Here is a 27,857-nt window from a genome sequence, read left to right on the forward strand (position 1 = left end):
TCCCTTCCAACCTAAAGGATTCTATGCACTCGAAATAGCTAACTGGGGTTTAAATATAGGTGTCTTGGCAATTTTGACTGTGAGGATGATTGTCACAAATGAGGCTGTGGGCTGACCGTGCACAACTGCAGAGGACCCACAGGGTAGAGCGGCTGCATAATAAAATGCAGATGAAGCTCAATGCAGAAAGCAACTTCTTTGAGACTCCACTTAATGCTGGGCTCTAGGTGACCACTACCCATCTGAACGAGGCATTGGGGGCCTGGCAGACTGCTCTACAATATGAGAAAAATATTCAGTGGGCAACCTCAACCCATCAGGCCTTCCTAAAACATGAAAAACAAATGTTAGGCATTAGAAGAATAACAGAAAACAGAACAGAAAATGGCACTGCTATATACAGTCGTGGTGTTCCCACAACTCGAGTACTGCATACAGCTTGGTCCTCTTACCTCACAGACAGAGGTGTAAGACAATGCAACTCTTTCAGTAGGGATGCATCATGTTATTGTAACTGAGGAACTGGCCACCTATGCTGTGAGCTAAATGACAGAAGAGTTTTTCAGTTTAGATTTTCATGTTCTGCAGAGGGTCTTGAGGCACTGACACTTCCTACCGGGAAGATGCAGAGCAAGCGTCTTTGGAGTAGGTGAGCAGAAGACCATCAACACCCACCTGGACTGTGGCACGAACAGTGTCGGACACCTGATACTTCAGCTCGTTAGCAGTTTGCTGAGATTTTGGCAGCAGTAATGGGTAGGACAGGGACCGGTATTTGGGCTTCATAATCTGCCAAGAGGAAAAAAGGTTAAAAAAAAAAAAAAAAAAAAAAAATCTTTGAAGTGATTGCAACATAGCAGAATAACATCAAAAAATGAAAGGCACGGCTACTGCGGGCAGGCGGCCGAGGCAAGGGCTGTGTTAATGCCCATGCCCCCGCAGCGGTGCCCACGCCTCACCTTGGTGAAGTTCCAGCGCTGGATGAAGTGTCGGGCAACGTCGCGCGCCGCTCTGCCGTGCACCGCGGAGGAGATGTCGTGCCAGGGCATCCTCGGGGTGGTGTACCTGTCAATGAAGTCTGGGGGACAGGAAAGCACATTTGGACCTCCTCAGACAAAGGACATGCACGTGGAGAAGTGCAGGAACCCCCTCCCCACACTGAAGTTTTTAGGACACGGCACCGAGGGCTGCATAGATGAATCCAGACTTAATGTGCAGTCACTGGCAGTCCTAGTCCACAGGCTGTAAGACACAACTGGCCCTAGAACCTCTCAAAGGAGGTTTTTGCTGCCTCTTCCTAGCATTCAAAACAAAATAGCCTCATCACCTTTGGCTCAGAAGCAGGCAAAAAATACGGTTTGATACTGAGGGGGTGTGGAAGAGGGTCTGGGAAAACATCACGCCTCCCGAGGTGCAAAGGCACTTACCAGCAAAAGGCTTGTCAAGTTGAACCCAGTCTTTAAAGACAAAGTTGCAGTAGTCTTTCCCGTGCCAGAACCTCGTTTCCCCAAGCAGCTCACCAACACCCGTCTTCAAGCTGCGGATGGATCCTTTATCTGCCACAGGCAAACACGGGAACAAAAACACAAGCTCCAAAGTCACAGCTTCACACACCGCTGGCAAGCGACTCGCTGCCATGGAAAAGCACTGGTGGGACTTGCCTGGCTCAGCTGCCCGAAGCAGTTTTCTCTCCAATCTTCCTACTGCTTTCAAAGGATGCATATTAGTATTTTTTAATTCCCTATTTTAATATTTGTTATACCAACAGGACAGGTAATATCTAGGAGTCTGCTACAGCTGCCTAAATTATCTCTACACTGGACTAAAGAAACCACTCTGTAATCATTTGCTTTTCCACAGTCCTATGACACTGGAATATCACCACCTGGCAGTCTACTCCCAGCTGTGACTGACCTTAGTGGACTCGCGTACAGCAACATCACAACTAACATCTACTTAATATATTGTACAATACTAATCACTAATTCCAACTTCTCTGCTAGAGGCTGTATTATTTGGCCTCTACAGCAGGGTGTATCTCCTCTAAAGCTAGTCTTTATTAACTAGAATGAGATGACTAAAAAGCTCATCATGTTCCCTCATGCAGTACTGTGGTTTTCCTTTGATTTTGTTTTCCCAAACAACAACACATCTTTTGATAGTTTTACATGTTGAGCAAATGGATCCCAAGTTCCAAACCGATGGTGAATAAAAACGGTCTAAAGTACTGTCGGTGGGGATACTCCCACCTAACAGGATCCCTTTTCTAGAGCCTGTATTTTGGGTGCAGAGTGAGCTCTTTCTCCTCTCTCCAAAGAAAACCAAAACCTTCGGCCCAGACCATAAACATTTCACCAGCATTATTTCCTGATCCTGAGAGCAGCCTTCATCTACTGTAACAAATACTGGCGTGATAATTACACAGTAACATGCCAATAGCAGAAGCTTTCTCCTAACCCAACCACGTGACCACAAAAACCCCTTAGCACAAAAAAAACCCCTTTCAACAGCTAAGAAAACACTGCAGTGTTTTGCAGCAGTGCAACAAGCCCAGTTTACAGGAAGCAAGCACTGCTGTGACCCCCCCCCAAGCTGAGCTGAGCCAAGCCATTCCAAAAGTGCCATGCAGCAGTATGCACCACAGCTGCCTGGGGAAGCTTGAGCTCCTAGTGAGAGTCCAGGTGGAGCTGGGGAATCGCTGACTCCTCGTGCTCAGATGGGAATGGGTGGGATACTGCCTGGCCAAAACACGTTTCATGAACCCGGCCTGGATGACTGCACACCAACTCACGAACGAGGTGACTACAGCAGAGACCACACTTCATTCCCATGAAGCAAATCCATCTCTTCCTTGTTACATGCCACTACTTTCTAATTGATATTCTACAATGGGCAATTAATGCCTTAGAGGAAGACATTAGCAAGAGGAAAATGTTGAAGACATTCATCCTCACCCCATACCAGAACTGAAAGGCATCTCGAGGCACCATACTTGAGCAGGCCCTTTCAACACTGTTCCAGGGATCAGAAGAGCTCGGTGCTCATAACCACTCAACTCTTTTCTCAATCGAGTACACTTTCATTGATTTTAATAAGGGGCAAAAGGGGAGACCCCCCAAGTCTTCATCCAAACCTAGGTCTGGTGGCAGCCACTTGGTTTCCTCTGCTTCTGTTTGTCTTCCTGCATCAGGCTCATTTTTAAATACCAGTGCAGAAGTTCCCAACTCCATTAACAAGCCCCTTCCTTAACAGGAAGAGAGCTGTTGAAATAATCATACACCAGAATCAGAGCTATTTCCTCAATTGTTCCCCGCTGTCATCGTTGTAAATTTCTTTGGGGGCTTTATTTGAGGTTTTTGTTGTGGAGGTATTTTTGACTTTTCTTTGTTGTTTTGTGGCAGATCTTGTTTGGGTTTTTTTGCTTATTTTTGAAGCTTCTGGAGAAGGCTTTTCTGCTAGGATGTCCTTGGAGGGGTGCTACGTATTCTGGGAGAACATGTGGTGAAGGCTGATCCGGACACCCAACCTAACTCTCACTATTGTTACCATGCAAAAACATTGGCAGCTAAAGTCTGAAGGGGTCTCTGCACCTCTGCCTTCCTCCACTTACCCTCCTGAGGCTCAGCAAGCCCCCATTTGGATTCAGTGTGGTGATGGAACATTTTCAGATGGGGCTTTAAACTCTGGATTATATTCGGTTGACTTCTAGTGGGGTTACAGTAACCTGCAGAAAGTCAAAATGCTATTTGTGGCAAAAACACGTCCACTTCCACACTGGTGCCTGATCCTGTCTGAAGACACCTTGTGTGACAGGACCTCAGAAGAGATATCCATTTGCTGAAACTGCAACTGACCAACAGGCAAAGGACCAAATTCAAGACCCAGCTGGTATATTGACGTAGCAACGCCATGGTGATGACCTGAGCTGATTGCAGCCAAGGCAAACGATGCTCCAGTGAGGCCTCCTCTGGCCAGAGGCAGGAGTAAGATCTGCAGGGAGTGATGGAATCTCAAGTTCCCATTGTGAGCAATACACAGCTTCAGGAGCTGAGGACTTCAAGAATTGACTTCAGGACAGACTCCATGCTAGAACTAAATGGCAAGTAATTTTATCTTTGAACCTGTTTTTGATGTGGGGAATTAAAAGCTGCATTCAAATATTCAGCTGCTGAATAGTGTTTCCTCTCTAGTAAGTGCTAAATTGTGAATATTTACATTTATGTGAACTGATTTCAATCTAGGTAACACGAGATTTACAAGAGAGGATAACTGTGTTCAGGAATTCTTTTGCTTGTTATCATAAATACAAGTTGACAAGTGAAAGATTCAATTCTCCCTTGCAGGAACAGAAGTTTTCCAACAACATAAACATTGTGTATCATGTAGACTGCATCATATCATCTGACAGCTCATGACAATTGCTAATTAACTAAATGCAAATTCACTTAAAACCCTTTCTTGTATATTTTGCAAATTTACCTATTGACTACACAGTTATTCTGATAGTTAAGGAAATCATCAGCTCTATTCCTTCACAAAGAACACGTTACCCTCGAAATTAAGTGAATCTGCACACACACACACACCCCACACACTTTCTCCAGGTTGTTCAGGTGAAGCAGGCCACTTACTTGACTCGCTGTCTATGCTGCTGACGCTGTCAGCGTGGTGCATGCCGTGTTTATGCAGGTGCTTGTAAATACTGAACCTTGAAAACTTTTTGGGTTTTCCTACACCCTTCATTTTTGATGTGTCTGGGGCATCATCGGCATTTCTCTGGAACAAAGGGCTCTCTGGGGACAGAGCTTGAGGCCGCAGCGGGACACTTTCAGATGGCTCTGCTGCGGACTGAAAAGACACAAGACATTGCTACAGGTGATGCATGAACAGGTTCTCCTCTAATTATCAGGCACATCAATGCTCAGAGACAACCACGAGCCTAACTTTGCTCTGTGACAAAGACTTACTTTGGTGGGAACCACAAAGACTTTAGAGGCAGAGTCTGGACCAAGGAGGCACTCGACAGAAGACTCCGTTAATGCTAGCACTACATTCTTCAAGCCTATAAATTTACTCTGGATTATCACTTCCCTTGAAATCCTCATAAATTTAGACTTCTCTAGTTTTAAGAGATCTCTGGATGCATAGACCCAGCCCAGCAGAAAGCTGATCTAGCAAGGCACCTGCTGCAGGCCCATATATCCAGAGCTTCAGAGCACTGAGTGCTCACTGTACATTTCTAGCCGAGTTTTATTAAGAAAGCAGCCTCCAAGCTATGACTGTTCCTCCAGGTTCCAACTGCCTATCTCCCTGCCCTAGCCACGACTGGTCAGGATCTAGCCCTAGAGGCTCGTTTTGATGCTCAGATTCATCCTCCTTCCTGTTACTATTACACTTTAAACATCCTACGCCCAACCTCTGAAGCGGACGCAGCTTGTTCATCCCCACCCCAGACCTGATAGGCAGATGTTGAACGTGGCCACCAGCTGAGCAAGCCCACTTACTGCCAGGTTGGTCGTGGACACCGACTTCACTGCCGCCACCCGCTTCACGCTGCCTACGTCGGTCAGGCGGTGCTCGTCGTCATCCCACCTGCCATAGGCCAAGTCGATGCCACCCACAAATGCCACGGACTGGTCAACGATGACAAGCTTCTCATGGTGGGCCCAGAGGTACACGGAGGAGGAGACGTGGTCTGGGTGTCTCATCACCTGGGTAGACAAGTAGCACTCAAGCTCAGGATCACTGCCTGTTTTCTATCCCTCCAGCCAGAGCTGCCCAGAATTTTTTTGGCCATTCAGAATGGTGGGGAACACTGGAGTTTTTAGAAGATGCCTCCACACATACTGCTGTGATTACTGAAGCTCCATGACTCCTCCCCACCCTGAGCTGGGCTCAGACTTCCTGGCAGGCAGGTCCTTCCCCACGACACGGGTAATCCCGAGCAGCAAACGTTACTGATGTCGGGGTAGGTCACTTACAACAACAGTGTTCATAAGAGCACCACAGTCAATGAAACTGTTTCAACAAAATCATGCTTTCGGTAGAGCTGCAATAGCTAAGCTTTCAAACACAGAGCCTGCTCTAAAAGAAAACAACATATTGGTGGGTCTGACTCACTTCTTTGGTTGTTGCCGCTACAAAAGTGAAATGAGAAGCTGGCTGGTTTTTTTCCCCATTTAAAATCAGCAACTTGTTTGACATTTGTTTATGAGATTCTTTTTGACATGGGTTTATGGCCAAGTAATTCCCGTATCTGAGCATAGAGCATACAGCTTTATTTTTTAAGTTTAGAGGAGAGCCATTAGACCAGTTTCCAGCGGAAACCAGTACAGAGTTTCACCTGGCTGCTCCCAAAACCTGTGACACAGCTAGCATGTATCTTCAGTCACACCTTCCAGTCTTGCTGTGAAGGTAATGGTCAACAGATGCTTCCCTTCATTGTGACAACTGATCAAGTGACAATAAATCTAACAAACTGCTAGAATAATAGTCACCCTCACGCATAACATATCTCATTGCTCATTAAAATAGATTTGTCTCTAATTTCAAGAGACCAGATCTAGCCTTATTGACTGGTTTGTGTGCCACCACTCATTTTCTGCTTGGTGGTAGAGCAGCAGCTGAGCAGCACAGGACAGAGCAGCGCTGCCCATCTGTGATGGGAACGTGAACATCCAGCGTTGCCTCTCATTGCCTATATACAAAACAGAAATGCTGAAATGAGACAACGTTCTCAAATTGTAATTTTCCCTTTGATGTAACCTCATTAACTTGTCACATGAAATATGTCTCCTGTGAGTTGGACGAATAGCTGCTTTGGCAAGTCTAAACTAAGCAATTTTATGTTCAATTCTAACCTATAGAAATGAAGTTGCCAGATGCAGTAATCACTGTATGGGTGATTCTCATTTTCTCAGACTAGCCCCACTGCAGTAGTGGGAATGGCTGGTCTTACAGTGCACACACAAACATACTGAGGGTCAGCACAAGGTGTGAAGACCAGATGGATCCCCACGTCCTTCACATGACGGCCTGAAGTGCAGTTTACCTTAATGTTTGGATGGAGGCGCATGAGCGTCCGCTTGCTGTATTCACTGTTGATCCCTAGAGCAAGCTCCACCTCTTTGTACAGCATAATAAAGATTCTCACTCCTTGTTGCTGTTGGGAATAAAAAGAAACAGATGGTGGGCAGGTATGTCAGTGGATACAGGCCATTTCCAAAGCAAGGAAAGCCTAAGGGGCAATAAGAACATTGTGCCTGCAGACAGAAAAGCAGGCTGAGGTTACTTGTTCTTGACTACACTCTTCCAGCTCCACCATGGTGACCCCACAGTATGCAAGGCCCTGCAATGCTCAGAAAAGCCCTTCAGCTTCCAGAGGAGGGATTAGTACCCGTATTTGTGTGTGAAGAGCTGAGCTATGCCAAAGGCCATCAACAGGTCATTCCTACTGCAGCCCCTTCTAAACATCTGTTGAGATTTTGCAGAGGTGATTGACTCCACAGATTGAGAACTTCCCACTGAAGTTCAGGCTTCTGCTGCTCCATGTTGCCCTGAGGTTTACCTACAGTCAAAAGCCTCTGCAGGACAACGATACCAGTGTGGTCATACAGACATCCCTCTCCCAAAGTACAACCAACTCAACACCAGCAAACCTGTTTTATCTCCTGGTAGAGCTAAACAAGCTCCTGGAATACAATGAGCAGCAATCAAAGGATGCTGATTTTTGTGACCAGAATGGTATCCACAAGAGGGCTTCTAAGGACATTTGTTAAAGCACGTGCAAAACTGCCAAGCGCTTTCCAAACTTTGGCAGCTGCTGTTCACACATTGGAACACCTTCAGTTGCCATAAATCAGCACGGTTTAAAACCTTGCAGTGCAGTTTCCGTAGCTTAAATTTGGGATCTAAACCTTCCACAGCCTTTTAAGTTCCTATTCCCATAAAGCTGCTAATGAGAGCTTAGACAGTCCCCAAATAGGGGATGATATTCTCCTCTCCACTGCACCCAGAGAAGCCCAAGGCAGCACTGCACACAGATAAAGGACAGCCTTACTCCTGTACCTAGACACCAGCTTGCTGACCACCCTGTCAAGTCCAAGAAAGGCCACAAGAATAGGCAAATATTTCCAGGAACTAACCTTAAAACACTCCTGACTCTTACATGGTATTTATAGCCAAAGGAAAATCCATGTCAAAATGACCAACAAAGCCAGATTCTCCCATCCAGTGAGCACACCCCACCGCCACACTTCATCTGTCAGAAAGTAAGACTACTCCAAAACAAAAACAGACAAAGAAAAAATGGTTCTTTTCTAGGCACATGAAGAGACCTGTACTGTGATGACAACAGGTTTGGAAGGAGAGGAAGTCAAACACTATTTCAGCACGTCCACGTGGACTTCTGCCCTTCCACCAAACCAAGAGTTCAAGAGACTTTCCCAGCCATGCTTCCCTTCCTGACTCCCTGCTCACATGGGGCAAAACCACCTTTTCTAGCACCAGTGTTACCACAGCTTGGCTGAACAACTGAAGTACAGCCCACACTCCTGAACACCTCAGGCTCAGCTTCTGCCTGCCTTGCTTGGCTACATGAAACAAGTTCTCTATAGGCTGGATCCAGACGAGTTATTGGAAGGCAGAGTACAACCAGCAACAAAATCAATTCTTTTCTGAGATGAAAACGCTTCGCTTAAAGAAAAGGGAAACAGAGCAGGCAGTTGCAGCTGCTTGCTTGTGTCTCAATATGCTGCACAAGGAAGGAGAGTACAGAGCTTTGAGCAGGAATCTTGAGGAGTGTCAGGAGAGGCACCAGATCAACAGCAGGTCTGAGCTTTTCTGTTCAGGAGGAACAGCAGCAAAGCAGAAATTAAAACAGAAAGAAAAAAGTCTCATCAAGTTTATACCAGCATTTGCTTGCTGAACACGAGCATTTATTAACTCAGATAACATGGCAATGCACTCAGGAGTCCAAGCCTCTGAGTCATGTTTAACACCTCCTTATAAACAAGCTGAACACCACAGTCCAGCCCTGAGGAGCACGATGCTGCTTGTGTTTGTATGCTTTTTAATGCTTTGCTGAAGCCCTTGCCCCCCATCCCTTCTCCACAACAATGTGTCAGGACTCCCATGACCAGAGTGCCCACATGAGGAGGGACAGGCAGGGAGGACACAGCTGATCTGCCTCATCTTAGTGGCCACAAGAGCCATGAGAAAAGAGAACAGAGTGTGTAGGAACAATGATAACCAGAGACATACAAGCAGCAAGACCCAGCTACCAAAAATATTAAGCTTTTTCTAATCATTTAAGTCAGCGTTGGGAATAAAAATAAGATGACACAAAAACCTTGCAGTTTTTTTCCAGGCTGGGCTCCATGAGGGTAAGGGGGCAGGAGACACTGGGATGATGTTTAATGCCAACAAGCACCTCTTCACTACAGCAAGGAATGATGAGGGAACAGCAAGAACATCAGTTCTTTGGTTCTTTAGTTGTCTCAAGTATGGAAAACCCAATGAGAAGGCTGAGATAGCACAAACCTCTGTATGATACCAAGTGGCTTTTTGCTAATGACATCCTGACTTTCTCAGCACACTGACAGGACCTTTCACAGCTTCAGCTCTGAAAGCTGCAGCACAGAAACACAATACATGGTAGTGACAGACAAGATCTGCAGAACACAGTAATGTACAAACCACCTACCAAGAGCCACCACAAAGCGCTTAGTCTTTCCTGCACCTCTAAATTACCTACACCACAAAGAGAGCACCAGACAGCAACAGCTCTTTGACCCCATCACGAGCTGAAGTGACCTATATCAAAGGACCTGAAGGTGCCATCAGAGAATCTACTCTTCTGCCTCTGACCTCTTCCAAACCCAAACCGGGTGAGTAAATCAACACTGAGGCCATCTGCAGTGAGGACTGGTCAGCTCTACCTCTCACCCCTACCAAAAGAAAGGGTGCAAACCCTCAGTCCCAGTGTGACCCTGTCACTGGGTGGGCACAGAGGGTTTTCTGCAGGGTGACTGCTGCAGCTGGAGCTCACTTACTGCTTTCCGTTTGAGGATGCAGTCCAGCCGCCAGCGATTCCCTTCCACAACAGGTCGTTTCATGAAGATTTCTGGGCTCAGCCTGAGAAAAGAAAGAGGTGGAAAAAAACCACAGTGTACGTAGTCTGCAAACAAAGCACTGGCCTGAATAATCAGCTCAGGAAGCAAAGACATCAAAGTTTACATGAAGTGGATGTGAAGGCTCATGTTGCAGAGCAACGCATTCTCCAACATCATGGGGGCTTTTTTTAATAACAGAGCTTTACAGAGGGCAGGGCATGTGTCCAGCACATTCATCTTAGTATTCAACAACCCATGAGACCAAGTTTACACATCACATTAAACTGGTAAACTTGGACTCTACCTATGAAAGATGCAACATGGGAAAACCCCAAGGTAGACTTGGAAGAAATGTGTAGACATCAAAAATAAATAGAGGGATTTCAGTTCTCATGATACTTAGGCTGAGTAGCATAGATTTGTGCTGAATTTTCCTTGCTGCCTAACGACAAAGCACCTCTCAACAGGACATCTTATTGATTTATAGCTTTAAGGGTTACAAGGAATAATTAAGCTATCTCACCTAACTCCTGCAAAGCAAGGTGACACAGCTTCATCCTTTCACTTCTGTACCGAGCAAGGGAACTTGTGTCTGCACAGAGCATACAGCTACATCCTAAAAACGTGCTGCTGACATCAGCATTTTTATCTTAAAACACTGAGTTTCAGGTAAGTTTTGGAATTCCAAGATACATTAACAACTGTCTGAATAAAACATGAAGGAAGAGACAACGGGTCTGCAATGCAACAGTCTTACATTGCTACCTGATGTTGCACATGGGGATGCAGGAGCATTGGGTTTATCTATGGTCACATTAGGAAACAGGGGTACCCCAGTAAATACAGACAATGAATTTAGTTTTCTCATAATACTTGCCATTTAAGGATTAATTCTCCCTGTTCCTCCAGGCAATGGATTAGCAATAAGAGGTTCATTTTACAAATGGAGAACGAGGAGCACTGAGATGTGCCCAAGGTTGAAGAGGACTTCTGAGCTGTGGCTTAGGAGCCTGCCCTACCATCCCCTGTACAAGGTTCAGGATGGCTCAGCCAGATGAACCTCCACAAAGGCAAGACACAGGCAGCTCCAAAAACGAAATGGCAACCAAGGCTATCCAGCCAAGAAACCCCAAGTCTGTGAGAAGACCCTTTTTCTGCCCCAAAGAGGAACCAGAGCAATGCACAAACATGTTGAATTACTAGTTAAGAAGTAGGCAGAGCCAAGTCCTTCTTGGCGGCCACACAGGTTGGGGAAAGGACAACACTCCCCCCTCCACTGTCTGGTCCATTTAAGAGCAGAGCACAACTACAGTTCCCCCAAGTTGCTCCCATCATTGGCACGAGGCTTCCCAAGACAGTCAGAAGGAGCTGAAAGGAGGATCCCAAGTAGGATCACATGGGAAGAGCTGTCAGTGGTGCTTGAGCATGTTCCCTTACACTCCAAGACAATCCTACCCCTTGGGTATGCAGTAATTTAACCTCCTGCATCTCCAGCCATCGCATTTGCAGTTCAGGTGGGGCCTTCATACAATTTCAGGCCTTTTCCTTGGAAGGAGACAACCAAGCTGTTGATTTCAAGCATGAGCTTTTGCTACCAAGCCTCCTGAAAAGGCCTTTGAACACAACGCCAGGAGATGTTTGGGTGTGCTGCCAAAGCAGCTGGCCGCACGGCCGCTGCCACACCGTGGGGCCCCCACACAGTGCCGCGTTGTCCGCAACGCCCCACAAGACACGGCTGCTTGACACCCCAACAGGTAGGTACAAACCACCAATCCGTGATGAAGATTTCCTCCTTAGCAGCTTCCATGGCGTTTGCGACATCTTCAAAGTAGGACTTGGCATTTACATACCTGAAAGAGCAAAGAGAGTGCATGGATTTAGGTTTCCTTCCCCTTCATTAAACCAAGTCCACAGCTGAAGACCACTGGGGTTCTGTGTCAATGCCACTTACATTCTCTTCTCAAAAGCAAATACAAACTTAATTTCAAGAATTAGGACAACATGCAGGGATAGTTTCATTGAGTTACTAATAGCATGAAACTGCACAGTAAGAGATTATGAAGTGGCACTTGGTACTTCTGCCAACCACAGACAATATTCTTGGGGTTTGCTTGACGTGTGAGCTAGGCCTGGCTCTCGGGAAAGGATGGCAAAGTGGTGTTTGCTTTGATTTACATAAAGTATGTGGGCAGTGGTTGCTGCACAGCAGAAGCTGCTGGAGAGCACCACGAGGGTTTGCTTCCAGCTAGAATCAATTTTATGACTGCTTCTGGGAATGGCTTTTAGTGCAGCCAGGTTACACTTTGGATGGAAGGAATACTCATGGGACTGCTGCTTGCATAAAGCCCAGCCTCCCTTAGACTATATACCCAAACTGGCATTTGCTGATTGTTTTCCATTGCAAAGCCCTGCAAGGCCTGAATCTGATGCTGCTCTTCAACCAGATGAGTGACATTTGCATCTGAACACATCTATGATGTAGGGGAAAGGGACCTGGGGGTCCTGGTAGACAACAGGATGACCATGAGCCAGCAGTGTGCCCTGGTGGCCAAGAAGGCCAATGGCATCCTGGGGTGCATTAGAAAGGGTGTGGTTAGTCGGTCAAGAGAGGTTCTCCTCCCCCTCTATTCTGCATTGGTGAGACCACATCTGGAATATTGTGTCCAGTTCTGGGCCCCTCAGTTCAAGCAGGACAGGGAGCTGCTGGAGAGAGTCCAGCGTAGGGCTACAAAGATGATTAGGGGAGTGGCGCATCTCCCTTATGAGGAAAGGCTGAGGGAGCTGGGTCTCTTTAGCCTGGAGAAAAGGAGACTGAGGGGTGATCTCATCAACGTTTACAAATATGTAAAGGGTGAGTGTCAGGAAGATGGGATTAAGCTTTTTTCAGTGATGACCTATGATAGGACAAGGGGTAATGGGTGTAAATTGGAGCATAGGAGGTTCAAGATGAATATCAGAAAAAATTTTTTCACTGTGAGGGTGACGGAGCACTGGAACAGGCTGCCCAGAGAGGTTGTGGAGTCTCCTTCACTGGAGTCATTCAAAACCCACCTGGACACCTTCCTGTGTGATGTACTCTAGGTGACCCTGCTCTGGCAGGGGGGTTGGACTAGATGATCTCTCGAGGTCCCTTCCAACCCCTATGATTCTATGATTCTATGATTCTATGATGCCTGGAAGGGCAATGCTGCCTTACAGAATGAGAATCAGCCTGGCAGGTGCGGTGAGCAGAAGATATCTTACATTTCAGAGCATGAAGGACATGACCAGACTGTCAGTCACAAAGGAACATGGGCGGGACAGGCTGCAGCACAGCTGCTTTGGGAAGGCACAGCCAAAAAGGCTGATATTTCCAATAGCATCTGTGTTACTGTGGGTTTACAACGCAGAGCTCAAAGACCTAAACCCTTAGGAAACTGTTTCCAGAATCAGAAACTGGGATAAAATCAAAGCCAGGAATATCTGAATGAAAGAGCACTTCTGATTTTAACTCATAAGCACCCTGCCAATTATATGTGCATCAAAACACCGCTTTTATCATTACGATAATAAATACCCAACGTGTTCAAATTCAAACAATACTCCACATTTCCAAATGCTATTAAGGCCATAAGAGGATGAAAGCACTCCTGTCACCAGTACTGCCATTCTGCTCCTGGTGAGGGAAGCCTCATTTTTTGCAGCTTCTCTAATTACCATCAGTCCCTGCAGCGACCAAACGCTACCAGCTCTCTCCCTCAGAGCCAGGGTAAGGCCGCCTGTGTGCTGTGGCTGCTGCAGGTGACAGCCCCCAAGGAACGAGTGGGTGATAGCTTTGTTGTGGTGCTCACCACTTGACCAGCGTGTCCTCCTGCACGGGGGCGTAGGAGCCGAAGCGGTGCTCCGTGAGGAAATCCTTGCCGTGCTTCCGAATGAACTCATCTATGCCCTGCCTCCACCACTGGGCGTGTCTGTAGCTGTTACACTTCAAAATCAGCGACCTGGAAAACAGACCACGCGCTGGGCAGGATGCTGAAACCTTCAACCTTTTATTGGGCTGCTCCTCGCTGGCTGTACACAGTGATAAAAACACCTCTGTATGCACAGTCATGTTTTATTTAAGCTGAAAGGACTTTGTTTCGTTTTGTTTGCAAAAGAAGACATCAACACTGAGCTGCTCTGAGTGGCTACCACCGCATTAAAAAAATACCCCAGATTTACATCAGCTTACTTGCACCTAGATAATACTTTTTTTTTTTTAAAGGATGAATTTATACTGTACACTACCATAAAAATATAAAATATCTCTTTATCCCAACTTGCATGGCTTTTGGGTAAGAAGCCAGTTGGGATGTAGAAGCACACCCTTGCTTGCAGAATAAAGGAACAAAGTGGCTGGAAAATTACCCTAAGCAATTGCTGCAAAACCAGACTGTGCAACTCAGCCTGTGCCCCCAGGCCCGAGCAGTAATTGCAAGGATAGACAAACAGCAGCCCAGGCCCCCATGCCTCATTAAGACATGGGAAAAGATCAGGGCCAAATCCCCTCCAGCTATAAAGCCAGCAGCAGCTGGGAGCACCCTGTTAGCCCAGGGAGCCTCCAGGAGAGGAACATTGATTCTTCCTTAGGAAAGCAAAAGCCAACTCAAAAGGGTCTAAAAGTCTGGATTTCTTACCTAGAGAGATTGTCGATCTGCAACCCGTATTTAGTTTCCGTTTCTTTCTGGCCTATCTTAATGCTGAATTCTTTATCCACCAGCAGGACAAAGCCAATAGCCCCCGAGTCTGGCTTCATGTACAGGAGGAAAGAGTCCTTCACCACCAGCCACCTGCACGGGCACAGCAACCAGGTAACTTGTATTTCATGCCAGCCATCAAAACATGAGCCATAAAAAAAAAAACTCATAGAACAGAAAAGTGTTTCCTTCAAATCAAGTGCAAATCACTTATCAGGGAAAGGAAAGTGTTCAACTAAACCACAAAATTTCTTTTCAAGGGTTAGTGCAAGGTATGGTTTTCTTGAACAGAAAAGTGCCTGTTTTATGAGCTTGGGTAATGAGACTGAATTAAATGTAACACTTCTAGAGTTTTTTGCATGATTCCTTTATATAGTCTTTCGAAATACAGGTTTTGTTGTTTAACAAAATCAATAAGCATCAATGCCCACAAACCTCCCCAGAACCAGACAAGGTGCAACCAGAATTCCTCCATCCCAGGTTTTTATTCAGCTCCTATGCTACATGGGAGTTACCTGACATTTCTAACATTAATTCTGATGCTAGGATCACTTTCACTCCCATCAAAATATACCAACTAGGCATTTTGGAAAGCTTTTATTGCCAAGCAACAGGCCCCTGTTAGAAACAAACGAGAGATGACCAGAAGGTTTTACATAAATACCATAGCCTGAAGGCAAATCTAGGAAAAAAAAATCACATTTTTTCCTGTGAATGGCATTTCTAATTTTTTCTCCCCCTCAGGTAACTGTCCCCCTGTCCCACACACTGTGCCACCAGACTTCTGCCTCTTTCTTCTGCGCACTCAGAAACAAACAAAGCAACAGAAAATAATGTAAAAATCTGTTCATTCTTATATATTTAGTAACAGCCTCAGCTTCTCACCTACTACCAGATTCCCTAATTTTTTCTTTTCTTTCAGGGCTCTGAAAGAGTTACCACAGCATTACCTCTCATTTGGTGCCAACATACCTCCCCACCTTACTTGGCCTGTAATTTCACTCCCAAGCATCCTACAGGGTACATTTCCAAGCATTTCCATCCAAAACATCCCTTTCCCCAGCCCCCATGGCCATAAGACATCCAACTGACTATAATAAGTGACACGAATCTGGGGTACAGAAGACAGCGAAATGTGAGAACTCCTGTTACTCTGCACATAAACCCACTCGAACACTTCTCCCATCCCCTCCTTAGGCACTAAAGGAAAATGGAGATCCATCAGAGCTGAATGTGCTACTGTCTCCACTAAAGCCTGAGCTCTGCATAGCATGGGGAAGAGTTAGCTGAGGGGTATTGAGAGGAAAAGGCATTTTTTCCCATAAAGGAGAAAAAAGAGTTGGAGACAATTTAATGATTTGACCTGAAAAAAGGTCACATCTTGTGCACTCATTATAGAACTCTTCTGTAAAATTACAGTAAGCACTATTGGAAAGATCATGAAGAAATAAGACCTTTTCTTCACAAGAGTGCAGAAAGATTTTGTTGGGAAACAGAATTTTAAGATAAAACCAAGAACAGCCCATTGGCAATGCTGAAATCCAAAGGTGGATAATACTTGGGGAAGCTTTTACACACCAAAAAATTGTTGCTTTAAGGCAGATATGTGCTATTTGGATTTTCAAAAGCAAAGATTTGTCCATGAAGGGCAAGCTCCAGGAAATACCTCTTGCATTTTTTGGATGCCAACTTTCAACACACATACTCCTCAAGACACACCTCCCTTCTGCAGTCCCAAGGAACACCAAGATCAAACACAGAGGGTAAAGGGATGGGGACAATAAGTTATGCCTATCTGCAATAGGAAGGGACACAGGAACAGAGTGCCTTGCGAACACACCCATGAAGACATCAGCATTTAAGCTCATGCAGCAACAGGAGGCAATGTATTTAATTCTAAGGTTAACTGCACCAAACGAAGCTGCAGGTCACATCTGATTCGATCCAGCTCCAAAGCAGCCTAGATAGTGTTTCCATTAATTTTCTTTTTATAAATCAAGGGAGAGAAGGTCAGAAAACCAGGTTGAAATCTAGCCAGGGCAGTGCCACCAGTTGCGTCCTCTCCCAATGGCACAGAGACCCTGGGCGCTCCTGCAGCAGGGAAAGATGGGCACAGACTGGGGGATTATTGCCACTTCTGCCAGCTCAGAGCTGTAGGAAACCCCAGTTTTCCCCTGGAACAACACATCTTTTTTATAAACTCCAAAACCGAATCAAATACCCACCACCCTCCACACCAAATGTTGAAATTCCTATGGACCCTTTCAAACTGAAAATCTGTGGCTTCTTTAAGGAAAAAAAAAAAAGCAAATATCTCCTTCAGACTTTTTGGGAGAAAAAGATGAATGAGGATTTTTGTACGTATGCCTCAGGAGCACAGAGCATGCCCATGTTCACCCATCCCAGCAGTACCTTTTGGACCATCTGTAGCACATCCTTCCTTGGCCACAGCAGTTCAGGCCGGGTATGCGGTGCCCCCCCGAGCGCTTCATGATGAAACCTTCTCTGCAAGGACAGAAACACCGTCAGGGTGGGTGGCCTGCCTCACCTGGAGGTGCTTGCTGAGTCCTCCAGCCCCTGTGCCCAGGGATGCCTCAGGCCTGTGCACCCTGCCCGAGCAGCCTCTGCACCATGCCCTGAAAGCTGGAAGAAGGGCACAAATAACCCACAGAAGGGAACTGTGCAGATTTCAGAAACACAGGGCCCTGGTTTATAGCAGAAGCAGAAAACAAGTGGGTCTCGAGGCTGCAAGGGGGGAAGGAGCCCTGCACATCAGCTTGCAAGCTGCATCCTGCAAAGCAGTCTGCTCCCAAAACTATTTCCCCAGAGCTGCAGCATTTTCTGTCTGAACAGTAATATTTTTTTTTTTTTTTTCTATCTGGATGGCAAAGTATTCCCCAGTCAGTTACTGGTGAGAAAGGAAAGCTACTGATTTGACAGTATTTATTTATAAAGCTATGCTCTTAGGGAATCCTAAATGAAAGACACAGCTCACAACTCACATGCCCTTCGGTCCCAGGTCATGGATGAATGACAGCTGGTTTACTCCAATGAACTCCATCTGGGGAAAGAGGAAAAAGATCCCCCCAGTCTTTCATACTCTGAAATCCACAAAACACTTGGCTTCATCAAAGTGACTTGTCATAATGACAGAACCCACAGTCACTTAAGCACCTTCAAGAAAACTAAGAGAAGTATAGGTGGGTTGGGTTTTGTGTTTGACTGCTTATTTATTTTAAATGTCCTTTGGAGAACACATTTCAGGCAACCAGGATAATCAAGATCAAATGTATCACAGGGACCCACCAGTAGCCTCCCTTGCGGATCACTGGCTGAAATAAGTTTGACACTGTGTGGGGGTCTGGGTGCTCCTGGCTGGCTGCCTGAATCCTCTCCTTCCTCCAGTGACCCTCTCAGAAAGGCTGGAAAGGGCATGAGCATAAAAGGAAGGAGCCAAAAACCTGCAGGAAAGCCACAGCGGGGCAGGAGGGCAAGTCCAAGCACACTCTCCATGCTTTCTGTTGCTCTGCACAGCGCTCCACAGCGAGCACAGCCTCGGGAAGCCTCGTGCCATACTATCAGGTTTACCAGCCAATCTCACATCCAAGCAACCTGCCTCCTCACGGCCCCTCCTGCTTCAGCAGCGACTGCAGAGGAGCGTAACAACAAGCAAAGCTGGTGAGAAAGTACAGCACAGCTACAGTCACCTCTAAAAATAGAACAGCAGGGGGGTTTGACCAAGCAGGCTCTTCTTGGCACAGCAGGACATTCCTGACAGTCTGCTGGTTCCCAGTCCCTGTTAGCAGGGAGAAATGACCATCCTGGGTGTCCCGTGCAGGACAGGGCTGGGGCAGGAGCTGCCCTGCACAGCAGAGGCTTGTCTGCTCCCAGGCACCTTCCATTTATTATGGTGTCAAATCATCCAAGAGCAGAAAGGTGCTCGGGGCAGGGTGAGGGCAGGAGCTGCCCTCGCCTTGGCTCAGGCAGCAAGCCAGAGGGAACCCTCCAACCACATGTTTTGGCAATAGAGTCTATTTGGGCATTAAGAAGCCCAGGACTCAACCCACACTCCTGACCACAGATGGGACAGCAGAGAACCTTGGAGCCAGGTTCAGGCCACGCCAACCCATGCCTCACAGCAGCTCAGGTGCCAGCTCAGGTGCCAGCACCCGAGAAAGGGCTCTCCTCCAAGGTGGCCGCTGTCACCTGCTTTTTGGCAAACCACCCTCAGGCTCCCCACTGGCAAAATCTGATTTTGCACAGAAATCACATGGGTGGACCCATAAGTGCCAGAGATATTTCTGAACACTAAATATACCAAAGGCTATCAGTAAATTTGGGGCAAAAGTCTGTCTTGCCAGTTATGGTGAGGCCAGCTCAGGCTCCCTTCCCAACACCATCAGTTTTGCCCCATAAAAGCAGAAGCAGGACAGAATATCTTTCCTCCCCCTCATATTCTCTTGCTCCTGGGACCTTCCCAGAGTTCTCACACCAGTAAGGCCATGGAGAAGACCAAAAGACCTGTTCTCTTCTGAGTAGCTCGAGGATATAAAGTAACCAAAGATATGAATTTAATGCCCTCATTTTTGGGTGATTTCAGCCTGTCTTCAGAAAGTGGCTGGAAGCAGCTATTCCATGCTTTTACTAACAGCCTCGCTGTCACCACTCTCACTACACATTCTGGAAGAGCACCAAGTGTGACCTACAAACATTTCAGCTGTTTCTGCAGTGACGCTCAGAGCAGGACAGGGAGCACCTGAAATCCCAACATATCCTGCAAGCTCTTATCAGAGGTCCCAGGTGAAGTCTCAGGCCAGTTCTTTGCCCTGGATCCCATTTTTATTTCTTCAGAAAATGGCTAGTATTCCCCACCAGACAAATCAGAAAGCCAAACATCTCTCTCACAGTGGGCACACACACAAAAAGAAATCCTTTTAAATCATTGGCTGCAACCAGAAAGCTGGCAACAATCTGAGGAGCACTGCATGCAGAGAACTCACTGTCCTCAAAGAAGCAAAAAGAAAAAAGGAGGAAACATTACTTGCACAAAGAGAACTACCACTACGTAACAGTGAAGGAAAGGCTGTCTGGCAGTGCAGCAACCTGCTCTTCAGCCAAGGACTCTGAAACAGCAACAATGGTCACAGGAGTCCATCCAACACGTGGATCAACCAGTGCCAATTAGGAGCATTGGTTTGTTGAAAAAAAAAATAAAATTCCAGTGAGAAGGACAATTCCTCAGCGCAGTGGAAAATATCTGACCCAATGATTTATTATTCTTGCTGCATTAGCTATTTTTACTGTTAGAGTGCCTTTCATCCGAGGTGCTCCTCACTCACAGCAAAACCCAGAGGGGAATGCGGAGCAGCGAGGCACTTTCATCTCCTTCACATCAGAATTCCTGCCCTGCCCAGCTGCCTCCCCAGGGCGCTGGCATCCCGCTCCGCTTTCACAGCGACCCGCAGCAGAATATTTCAAGGATGAGCTAGAGGCCTAGAGAATGCAGTTTCAATGACATTGTTGTAGCAATAGAAAGGAAAAAAAAAAAAAAAAAAACAAACCCCAGACACAAACCAGGCAGGAGTGATCAGCTGCAGAAAGAAGCTCTGAAAGATGGAGAACTGGCTGCAAGGTGCATGAGCCATGGTTTTAAATCATCCTGTTCTCTCAGCAATATCAGCACACGTGATTTATGCAAGCAAAAATGTCACGGAGCATTTGCATTTCAGAAAGGATTCAGCAGCTCCACACTGTTTTAATTTCAATTCTTGGTTTCAATTTAGTGGGTTAAAAAAACCATAAAGAGTTGATTAGCAGCTGTGGCTACCAGTGAAATGAAGTTACACCACACTTCAGAATAATATTGTTCAGCATAGGATGCCAGCTATTTCTCACACAAAATAGTTTGCTTATGTTAAACCCAGATTTAAAAAAATGTTAAAATTCAAGTACAACAACTAAAAATACTGGAGTGCTGGGCAGGGACCTTTGCAATGGTCTGTAGATCCAAGTGCCATATCACAGGCAAAAAGCAGACACTCACACATCCAAGTTGTTCTCACATTGCACTGCATTCACTTAAAATTATTTTTTTTCCCCACTCACTTACTAAAGCTCATGTAAAATGTTACAGACACACACTCTGGTTCAATCAAATCCTGTTTTTTCTTTTGCTTAGGCATCTTTCAACTATTGCAGCTCATACAAAAAAGTGAAGCAAAGGTCCAGTTAATAAAATTTTTACATGGAATATAGTCAAGTCCATGGGTCCTGGGATTGGTTTGTTTGCTTGTTTGTTTGTTTTTAAATGTTTTGGGTCTATATTCCCCCAATCTCCTAGGGAAAAAAACACGGACAATTAATACACTGAGAATCCCACAAAGTCAATTTTAAAAGTAATTGTCTTAAAGCACTTGAGCCCAGAAGCACAATATAAAGGTTTTGGAACGGACTGGAAGGCATGAGATTTAACCATAAATCATAATTACATAGCCAGAAGGGGAAAAAAAAATTTAAGCTATGAAGTCTGGGGTTTGATCTCAAAATACAACACATCTACTAACTTATTTGTGAGCTCCACACAAAATACTCTATTACAATGAATGTTGAGAAATTGAGATGTGAGAAGGCTGTAAAAGTCAGACTGAGAGCTACCCAGGCAAAGTACTGGACACTTGGGACACCTCTAAGTGATGGTTTTATTTCCACAGTCTGCAGGAGTGTCACCTAGAACCAATGTACAACCTCTGAAGTGTCATGTGGTCAACTTGGACCTGATCCTCAAAAATTCTACAATCAAAACTTGCAGGCTCAACTCTCCTAATGCACGGCACGTTCTTGACAGCGTATTAAGTGGTGATCCTCTCAATGACAAATAATAAGTTAACCACAAATGTGAAATAAAACAAATAAAAAAGAAGATTAAGTTGTACAATTCAGATGTAAATTCAGATGTAAAAACACCTCTGAGGAGATGCAATTGGCCCAAGCAGGCTCTTCACAAGGACCAAGGGTTACACATCAGGCAGGGCACAGCTTGCCATTGCAACTCCATGTCTGACTTAAAGAAATCAGGATTTGTAAAGAACCACCTTGGTGCACAGATCTGATGAGAGGAACACACAGAAGTCAAAACGTGCTCCAAGATGCAGACAGCTGCATTTGTCAGTGTCCAGGCAAAAGACTTCTAAGCCACAGGAAGAGCAAAGCTCTCATTTTGTTCCAAGGAAAACGCCAGGATCTTCACTTTAATCTCTGAGTCTGTGAATGGTGAGGATTGTTTTGGTGCTTTTTAAATTTTTTTTTAAAGGTAACATTTTTCTCCCTGTTCTTTCTGAATGCAGGACCTTTTGTGCTTAGTGGCACCGCCACCATTAGCAGCAAAGTTCTCACTGAATGCTTCACTGTGGCCAAATCCAGTGAAAACCAACAATAAAATGAGAATTTATATGAAAAGTGACATCTGGCTCTGGAGACAGAAGGGTGATTCAGAGCAGGAGGAGGGGAACACCCCACAGCTGCCTGGGCAAGGCGGACTGCTCATCTCCTCGTCCAGCCCCCACCATCACAGCCTGCCTCAAACCACAGCCAAGGCAAAAGATCACCCACATTCTTACACGAGCAGGAATTCTCCAAAATATTTGAAAAAAGCAATGCCTACCTAAGAGTGACAAGATGGATCAGGAAAAATAGCTCTCCCCTACTTTGGCTATGTGACTGGTCAAAATTGCCAAGTTATCCCAATCCTGCCTTTAGAAGAAAAGACAATTATTTTCCAGACTATCATAGCTCTCAACTGCATTGGACTTAAGCCCATCCCCAAAAGCTGCACTCTGTAAGGAACAGTTTCCTCAGCCTGTGCCTGAAGATTTCTTCCAAACCCAAAGCATGCCAGCCAAGCCAAAGCATGCTTGGATGAGCACTTTGTCCCACACAACAAGTGGTGCTCAACACTTTGCTCCGCAGTAAGAGCACACACAGCTTGCAGGCTCAACCACTTAGGTTAGAAAAGGCCTCTGAGATCAGAGTTCAACTGCCAACCCAGCCTGCCACTGAACCATCCAGCTACGAGCTGCCCAACATCTCTACACAACTGAAATCCTGCAGAAAAGAATACCTACAAAACAACAACAAAAGCCAAAGAGAAGAACTGGCTGCCTCAGTGACCCTAAGTTCAGTCTACACTTCTGGCCTGTTTGAAAATCAAGTGTTTTTTATGTGTTGGAGAAATCAGTTAAGACAAAATGCTTGCAAAGCGGCTGTAAAATGTTTCTCATACAAACTGCATGTCTTCTTCCAAAGAATTAAACATTTGTAGAGCAACAATACTTCAGGCATTTAAGCAAACTAATTTCTACTCACTGTTCCGTGGTAGTTCCTGTACATCGGCATCTTTAGGATCTTTGTCAAGTAGTCTTCCAGCTGCTTCTACAATTAAAACATCAAAACTTTAGGTAAGATGAAGCAATTTTCAAGGACAAAAAAAAAAAAAAAAACAACACAATCCAACTGTCTAGCATCAGAAAGCAATCAAGAAATCAGACGTTTTTCACCTTGAACAGATAAATAAACCCATTACTATGGGCTCACGGAAGATTATAGCTCAGCAGCATAAACAGCGCGATCCCAGGCTGTTTACTGTTCACAGATGAGTGCTTGTACCTTCCACCAGCAAACCCGTTCCAGTTTAGAGGTCAGCTTGCTTGACTGAGCCCAAGTTTCAGAAAAATTTTCAATCTGGAATCAGTCCCCACTGTTTGAGCCACATGAATTAGTTTTGAGAGAAAACACAGCCTCAGACACAGTCGAGAGCGCCTAGTTAACCCAAACACCAGGGTGATGGGGTGAGGAGCACAGTGACCATGCTGCCCTGTCCCAGAGCCATGGAAAGGGCACTGGCCAGGCCACCACTCACTGGAGAGCCTGTCCTCCCCAGCCAGGAAGGGAGAGGAGAAGAAACCATTACAAGAGAGACAATCTCTTCCCATTCACATAGTAACTGGGCAAAGAAGAGATGAAGCTGTCTGGGCATGGGAAACCAGAGTCCTACAGAACACAAACCAAAAAGAAAGAAATGCCACTGGGACCTTTGTGCTTCCCAGCATTATCATCACAGTCCTGAGCTTTCAGTTGGGCAGTGAGTATATATGCCCATGCTAAAAGCTGTGGGATTCCCATAAGGAAACCAAGGTGGGGGAAAGGATCTAAAAACCATTATTCTCCCTCTTTTAAACCAACATCTCTCTCCTGAAACTCCCCTCACAGCAGCAAAGCTGAGCACAGCAGGGAGAGTTATCTGCACTGCATCACAAGACAACATTCTGGGACTGGAGGCTTCAGCAGCAGAAAGCCCAAGGAGGGACTGAATAGCAGAAAGAAAATAAGCACACTGTGAACAAACATGGGGGTTTACAGAGACTTTTTTTTTTCTTTTGCAAACAGCAAAGCTGCAATGAAGAGGTAGGAAGACATCCACCCCCTCCATAGAAGGGCCCATCTGTTAACATCTGATGAAGTTACACAGAGCACGTGTGGCTCAGCTAAAATTATCCACTTCAGCATTAAGAGGCTGAGTGTCACCTCCTCTTTCAAAGGGGGACAAAACTGAAACCTCTCAGATTTTGATGGCCATGGAGCTGCCTCCATCACACAATGTGACTTGGTGAACTTTAAATCGGAGCAGACAGGAGGAGTGGAACAACCACTCTGGCCATAACATTTTTCCTTCATTGTAAAGCAAAACTTCCCCCTCCGTGAGCCCCAGGAGCAGCATCCTCCTCTTTACACAGAGAATTTGGTGTTAAAGCTAGACTTGTCCAAGTCAAAGTTTGTCAAGCAAAAATCTAATAGTAACAAGTCCTAGAACGGTTTGAGTTGGAAAGGACCTTAAAGATCATCCAGTCCTAACCCCCTTGCCACAGGTTACCCCCTCCCACTAGATTGTATGGAAGGGCCCTGCAAGAATGGCTTTGGAAGCAACCTGCCTGGGACCTCATCAGCACCCAGAGCACCCCGTGGCCCCGCGGCGGGCGCTCACCCTCCTGCTGGAGAAGTGCTCCTCCCGCACCGTGCTCTCCGCCGTGTGCGGCAGGCTCGGCATCTGCCTCGGTTCTCCCCTCTTGATGGATTGTCTCCTCACCGTGTGACTGGAAGGGAAAACAAACCCCGACACCAAGTCCAGGTGCTGCGAGCGTGGATTCATTCAAGAGGCCAGTGTGTTCCAGCTGGCTCACAAAAACGCAACACAGAAAGAGCTGAGTTTGCTTTCTGAGGGTCCCTCTTTTGGCCTTAGAAGGAAAGGGATCCTAAACCCTATTTTAGGGTATTATGTTCCCCCAGCCCATAATTCCACCTTTGTTAGTATCATCTCCCCATACTTTTCCACATCAGAAGGCTCTTGCTGACTGAGAGCACTTCTCTTCCTGCTTAGACTTCCAGCCACCTTCAGGCACCAAGGCCAGCCTGGGCAGAGCTGACCACCCATGCCAGGGACCCTTGTACCTCCCACACCCAGCCCATGCTGGAGAAAGCTGCAGCACACCAACAATTTCCATTTGCATTAGCTCGAAATTCAAGGCAAATTCATCTCAAAAGCTGATGATCTGGGACCCAATGTGCTTTCTGCATCAACACAAAAATGCTTGCGCTGCTTAGATTAAAGCTGCTAAATACACAGAGATTAAATATTTCTATTATAACTGGTTAATATTTGTAGAGACTAAATTCTTCTCTCCTCTCCTCCTCTGAGCAAAATAAATGGGATCAGTGAATTCAAACCAGTATGATATTAAAAGAGAAAGGAAGACCTCATCTTCCCAAAGCCCACTGTGTCCACAGGGCTGCACACTCACCTCCTGGTAGGGATAGGGATGCGCACGAAGGCTTTGTACCTCAGCAGCTCCCTGTGAAACTCCTGGAAGTGCTTGAACTTCCTCTTCACCTGCCAGGTGAACTCTCCATGAGTCAGCTCGATGGTGTAAACATTGGGGCTTGGTACCTGCGGAGAAGAACACCACCACAAGGGATGCAGCTTTGAAACAGGCATTTTCCTGCAGCTGCTCCTCTAAAGAGCTCTCATTCAGTTTTATATCAGGATGATTCTTTCTCAGCATTTCTTGTTCTGTTTTGTTTGGTTTTATAAACAGACGGGTAATCTTCTCTGAAGCATTTTCTGAGACACAGACATTCCCGCGAACCCAACCCATGAACGAGCACATGCCAAATTCACCCACAAACCGTGTTTTAATACAGTTCCACAGAAGGGAGATGAACTTTCTGGACGTTCTGACCTTCTTTGTGGATGTAAACCGTTCAACTTCCAACACCCGCACTCGAACAGGACATCCTGTGAGGTACGTCTGCGTGCCCGGCTCCTTGAACCCACGGGTGTGATAGATGGCAGAGAAGGGAATGCACACTGGAAGGACCACAAACACCATTAGTTCAGCAGCCTTGTAACAACCAACGAGGGCATGAAAGCCAGCAGGTAGCTGCAATACTTCAAGAGGGAAGCATTTATCGCATGAATTCTCCTAAGATATACCAGGTTTTATTTAAGAGAGCTTAAAGACAAGCTTTCACAGAAGGGACTTGAATTGAAGGGCTCAAGTGCTAAGACTAATGCCACCTGCTCCTAAAACAAGGTCGTGGCCAGGCTGGGCTTGGTAAAACCACTGAGTTTGTGCCCTATCTGTCAACAGATTATGAGTTATTAAATCCAGGCACGACACGAGGTGAGAACATAGAGGCATCAACTCACCGGTGCCTTTCGGGTCATTTAGCACCTCGGAGTCGACCTCCTCCCCATCAAAGTGCAGCTCCCTGGTGTCCAGGCTCTCGATGATGTTGCTCATGTCTGCAGCAAGTCTCTTCAGCGTCGATGTAGCTGCATGGCTTTCGGCCCCCAGTGACATCTCAGGGACCTGCGCCCTGGGGCCGCAGGGCACTGGGGAAGCAGAAGGAGCAGGGCTGCCATCACCTCCTCCACGACGCCCGGGCCCAGGGGGGCTGAGGGAAACCCCTGTGCTGTGTGGCTCCATCTTCCCTCCAGCCCCTCACCCACCTTCATCGACCACCCCACCCTACAGAGCCGATGTAGAACACCCAGCCCTGCAGCTGCAGGAGGCCACTGCCCAGAGCAGTGGAAATGCACAGGTAGCTTCAGGCCACCACAGGAAATTTCACCTGATGCTAGTGACCACAGGACTCATACACTCCAGTTGTATTTCAAAAACAGAAAACATATTTATCTTTCCAGCTACAAAAACCTGCAGGGGGTTGGTTGTGGCTTAGCAGTACCTTCACACATTGACCTCAATGGGAAAGCAAAGAAGCTTCTTCATCAACTCACCTGACCATCTCAGCTAGCTCCGTAATAATGACGATGCACCAGGACAAGCACAAACCACAAGAATGCTTGGCCAAATCCTAGACTTAACTCACACAATGCTACGTTTCCCAGGTTAGGATCCACAGAGGAAAAGCTCACTCAGAAAATCAGTACGTGTTTTTAATCAAGAGTTCTTCCTTTGACTGAACTAGGGATATAAACTCCTGGCATCAGGAAGACTTCCTCTATCCCTACACACCTTACACAACCGCCTGTGGCATCTGCAAGCCTCGTGCTCTCCCATGACTCCACCCTCTCAACAGGCTGAAATGTCCCAGTCCCAGGGGAGCACTGTTGGGTCAGGGGCACCCTGATGCCCACAGAAAGCCTGGAAGCAAGATGGGTGGACACTGCAGCTCACCCTTGTGCTCATCCCTCCAACAGCCACCCAGGGAGCTCACACCCCTCACTACAGCTGAGGTGGCTGCAGGGGACCAGCCCAAGACCCCTTTGTGAGGCATAGCAAGCACTGGGAAGGCTGTTGCCTGCTCATGGCAGTTGGGCAGAGATGTTTGGCACTGATGACTTCAGCACTTCCAACCTTTATCCCCACCCACCCATACCAACAGCCTCAGTCAGGACAAAAACCGGTAAGGAAGAAAAAAAAAACAAAAAAGGAAAAAAAAAAAAATAATCAAGCTT

General features: G+C 46.3%; 1 protein-coding gene across 1 annotated transcript; it reads right to left on the reverse strand.

Annotated features, from left to right (window-relative positions):
* Nucleotides 1-675: 675 nt before the first annotated feature.
* On the reverse strand, nt 676-26,739 carry PLD1 (phospholipase D1, phosphatidylcholine-specific; the record flags this gene model as incomplete). The annotated part of the gene is made up of 18 exons (XM_008936784.1): nt 26,586-26,739; nt 26,116-26,243; nt 25,678-25,823; nt 24,864-24,972; nt 23,189-23,254; nt 17,830-17,888; nt 17,240-17,332; nt 14,768-14,920; nt 13,943-14,092; nt 11,879-11,962; nt 10,053-10,134; nt 7,052-7,162; nt 5,505-5,711; nt 4,632-4,848; nt 3,611-3,724; nt 1,428-1,556; nt 960-1,078; nt 676-789 (listed from the first exon to the last, which is right to left on the reverse strand). Coding segments are annotated over exons 1-18 (2,235 nt in total), but the record flags the coding sequence as incomplete, so codon positions are not given.
* Nucleotides 26,740-27,857: the final 1,118 nt, after the last annotated feature.

This window comes from Merops nubicus, unplaced genomic scaffold (genome assembly GCF_000691845.1).
Source record: "Merops nubicus isolate BGI_N331 unplaced genomic scaffold, ASM69184v1 scaffold9150, whole genome shotgun sequence".
NCBI lineage: Eukaryota > Metazoa > Chordata > Aves > Coraciiformes > Meropidae > Merops > Merops nubicus.